Here is a 4182-nt window from a genome sequence, read left to right as displayed (position 1 = left end):
TTTAGGTTTTTTCATTTAAGATTTAGCTATATGTGTGTGTGTGTGTGTGTTTGTGTGTGTATTTGCTTATATAGAAAGTACAGTACTAAGTAACTAAACTTCATGTGCCTAAATATTAAATTACCACCTAAATATTACAATTTATATTTATGCATGTTCTTGTTGTTTATTTTCATTAAAGTTGTTTTTTTTTTTTTATTTAATAATTCGTGTGTGTGTGTGTAATTTTATTAAAAAATCTACAATTGCATTTAAAGCTAAAAATATGACTTAACTGTAGTTGTATTTACAGAATGTTGGTATTTTTTTGTTGTTTTCGTTTTCGTTTTTGTTGTATTTCAATTTTTGTAATATTATAAGTTGTTGTGTTTTGTTTAGTGCGCCGCGCGTTAAATTCTAAATTGTGTTGTTTTTATTATTTATATTAAGTTGAATTTATATTTGTTGTTGTTTTAGCGTACAAACTACTGGCTATATATATATAATATATATGCACGACGGCTTAAGAACCTATAACCCTAGCTAGAACCGAGTCATCATCAGTGTTTTTGTGGTGGCACCACTTGAGCGCTAAATACACATACATACATATATTTATAAACTTTATTATAATTATATTTATATTAGTTGTAAGTTTTTATGCGATTTTCTCTGTTTTCTTTGCTAAACTCTCTTAACTCAGTTGGGCGACAAGGTGTTAACAAATGCTTAGAGTGTGTCTGTGTGTGTGTGTGTGTATTTGTTTATAAACATTTACCTTGCTTTGTGGCACCACGCTGAAGCTGAAGGCCAAACAGTTAGTTTTTTTTTTTTTTGTAATTTACAAACATTTCTTAACACTTGTCGCACACTTTAGCTAGTTACCGCTATCGTTATCGTATCGTTGCAGTTATCGATTTAATTTAGATTTAAAAACAACATCACTTGGTTTCACGTTTGATTTGAATTGCATTTTCATGTTAAATAATTTTTTATAGTTCATTTTTTACAAGGAATTTTCTTACGCTCTTTAGTTTTTTAAAAACTTTCAAAATAAATGTGAATAAAATAAAACAGACAGAGAGAGAGAGAGACAGTTAGAGAAATAGATAGTTAGAGAGAGTGTGGTTAGAAAAAAAAGTATTCAAACACTGCCTTAACTAAGTATACGCCTAGTCGAAGTAATTTAACACAGATTAATGCACTGGTAAAAGGTGTGGGGGATGTTGGGGGGTAGGGGGAGCAAGCTCTAGTGCTTGCGTTTGCATAGCGGCGGCCACCAGCTCGGCATGGAGTCCTAGGAGGACTCATAGCCAAACCAGGCGGCCGACGAATGCTATTCACCGCCCGCACCGCCGCCTCCAAAGCTGTTGAAGTGACGCACTGCACCCGGCGCGGCCGCCGCACCAAACTGCAGACTCAGCTCGAAGAGGCGACGCGCATGCAGCTGCTGCTGCTGCTGCTGATGATGATGGTGCTGCTGGTGATGATGGTGCTGGTAGTGATGATGCTGATGCAGCGCCACCGCCGAGTGCGCATTCAGATTGAGATGACCGCCCAGCACGCTGGATGCGGAGCCAGGCGAGGAGGCGCTCGGAGGCTGCAGCGGCAGGCCGCTGTTGCTGCTGGCCCCCGGCGACAGCTGGGAGCTGCTGCTGCCGCTGGCCTGCTGCAGATGCTGGGCGTGTGGATGCTGCAGCTGATCGCTGGTGTGGAATAGATGCGGATGATGCGCGGGATTCAGATGCGGATGCTGGTGCGGATGATGGGCGTGGGCATGCGCGTGTTGATAGCGCATGGGATCCATGTACATGGCGGCGGCTGCAGCGGCCGCTATGCTGGATGCCTGTTGCTGTTGCTTCACTTGCTCCTCATTGTTATTATTATTGTTATTGTTATTATTGTTGTTGTTGTTGTTGGTGCTATTATTGTTGTTGTTGTTATTATTATTGTTGGTCTGACCAGCAGCGGAGGAGCTGCCCAGCGGACTCTGCGGCGACATGACCTGTCCCTGGCTGGCCAGAGTCACCGATGAGCCCGCACTGGACGAGGGCGTATTGGGCGTGAGCTGCTGCTGCTGCTGCTGTTGTTGTTGCTGCTGCTGCTGCTGCTGTAGCTGTTGCTGCTGTTGCTGGTGTTGTTGCTGTTGCTGTTGTTGCTGCTGCTGCTGGTGCAGACTGTTTGCAGGAGTGGACGCAGCTGCAGCTGAGTTCGACTCCTGGATTTCTGATTGCTAGTGAGCCGCCAACTGATGCGCCGACTGCATGTTCTGGGGGCTCAGCATGGGCGGACTGTGCGAGTGCGAGTGGTTGCCCATGGGGCTGCCGTGCATGTCGTGATGGGAGTGATAGCCACCGTGGTGCATATGGCCCGGTGGCATGCCGTCCATCATGTCGCCGCCGAGCGTATTTGGGGGCGTCATGCGCTTCTCCTTTTGCCGGCGATTGCAGAACCAGACGCGCACCACTTCCTTCTCCAGCTGCAGCGAGTCCGCCAGCGAGGTGATCTCCTGCGCCGAGGGCTTTGGCTGCTTGTGGAAATGCTGCTCCAGAGCGCCCTTCACGCTCACCTCGATGCTGGTGCGTTTCTTGCGCTTGCGGCCCTGCGCCGCGATCTTGTCGATGCTGGTCGGGGAGCCTGTGGTGCTGTCCGCCTCCTCGAGCCACTTTTGGAGCAGCGGCTTCAGCTTGCACATGTTCTTGAAACTTAACTGTAGAGCCTCGAAGCGGCAGATCGTGGTCTGCGAGAAGACGTTGCCGTAGAGCGTGCCCAGCGCCAGGCCGACGTCCGCCTGGGTGAAGCCGAGCTTGATGCGGCGCTGCTTGAACTGCTTGGCGAACGCCTCCAGATCGTCGGACGTGGGTGTGTCCTCCTCGCCGCCGCTGATGGCATCGCGATCTCCCCCACCGCCGCCCATGTGATGGGCGTGTATGTGCAGCTGCGGCGACTCGCCGCGCAGCGCATGATGCAGTGGCGCCACCTGCGCCGCATGATGTGCCGGATGATGATGCAGCATGCCGTTCATGGCATGATGATACTGCAGCGGCGAGCCGCCAGTGGGCGCATAGTGGCCGGCGTGTGGGGCGTGCCAGGGCGCGGCGGTGTGGGGCGAGGCCATGCCCTGCTGGATGCGCGTCTGTTGCGAGAGATGGGACATCTCCTGTTTGACGGAATCGACGCCCACGGCGCCCGCTGTGGCGGGATGATGGTGCGTTGTGTGATGGGACTGCAGTGACCAGGGATCCGGATGCAGCGCGCTCCAGCTGCCCAGTCCCGAGCCGGGCGTCAGGCCGCCCAAACTGTTGCCCTGCCCGCCCTGCACTTGCCCGTTGGGCGAGGGCGACGAGGGCAGCTGCTGTTGATGATGTGAGGCCGAAGCGGCCGCTGCGGCGACGGCAGCATGGTGATGATGATGATGCTGCATGTACTTCATCTCGCCGGCATCGGCGGCACTGCGTGGCGAGCTGGTGTGGTAGCCACCGCCGCCGCCGCCGCCGAGGGCCATGTCGAGATCACCGCTGGGCGGCGTCATGTAGGAGGTAGCGGCCATCCCCACCGCTCTGGGGCTGTTGAGGCCCTCCACGCTGGCGGGGTAGGGCTCCAAGTTGGGGCTCAGTTTAACGACTTTGTAGACCGATCGATCGAAAGGAAGACCTGAGTCCCTATGCTCATTCCACTCGAACCGTGAGGCAACCGTTTTGAAGTCTTTTATGGGCAACGTGGCGGCGCAAAAAGTTTCTGTGGGCGTGTCCGCCAGACAGACAGCCAGACAGCCAAGCGGCCGACAGATCGCGCGACGACAACAACAAGTCGAACGCTCAAGCTCAAGCTCGAGCTTCAGACTATTTCTTATTTTTTTTTTTATTAAGCGCGCTCAACAAGTTTCGTCACCGACGGCGCGACGCAAATTAAAAATTACAACGAGCTGCTCAATTTCATAAAATAAAATATTTATCAATTTATTTAATCGTTGCTGTTATCGTTATTGTTGTTATTGTTGTTGTGCGCAGTTTGTTATTTGTGCATTTTCTTTAGCATATTTATTTAATTTGTTTACACTTTAAACACTTGGCACTTGGACTTATCAATTTTTTTTTTTTCGTTGTTGAATTTGGTAATTTGTTGAGAACTTGGTTGGTTGGTTGGTTGGTTGGTTGGTTTGTTGGGTTTGTTGGTTGATTTAGCAAGTCACAAGCACAAACG

The 4182-nt window shown here is 50.0% G+C and overlaps 1 protein-coding gene across 1 annotated transcript; it reads right to left on the bottom strand.

Annotated features, from left to right (window-relative positions):
* Positions 1–801: 801 nt before the first annotated feature.
* LOC108600760 (POU domain protein CF1A) lies at positions 802–3957 on the bottom strand. Its single transcript, XM_017988520.1, is given in 1 exon segment — positions 802–3957. A coding segment is annotated over 1 exon segment (2214 nt). The 5' UTR covers positions 3530–3957; the 3' UTR covers positions 802–1315.
* Between the last annotated feature and the right edge of the window lie 225 nt (positions 3958–4182).

Source organism: Drosophila busckii, chromosome 3L, assembly GCF_011750605.1.
Source record: "Drosophila busckii strain San Diego stock center, stock number 13000-0081.31 chromosome 3L, ASM1175060v1, whole genome shotgun sequence".
Classification (NCBI taxonomy): domain Eukaryota; kingdom Metazoa; phylum Arthropoda; class Insecta; order Diptera; family Drosophilidae; genus Drosophila; species Drosophila busckii.
This window is presented reverse-complemented; position numbering and strand designations above follow the sequence as displayed.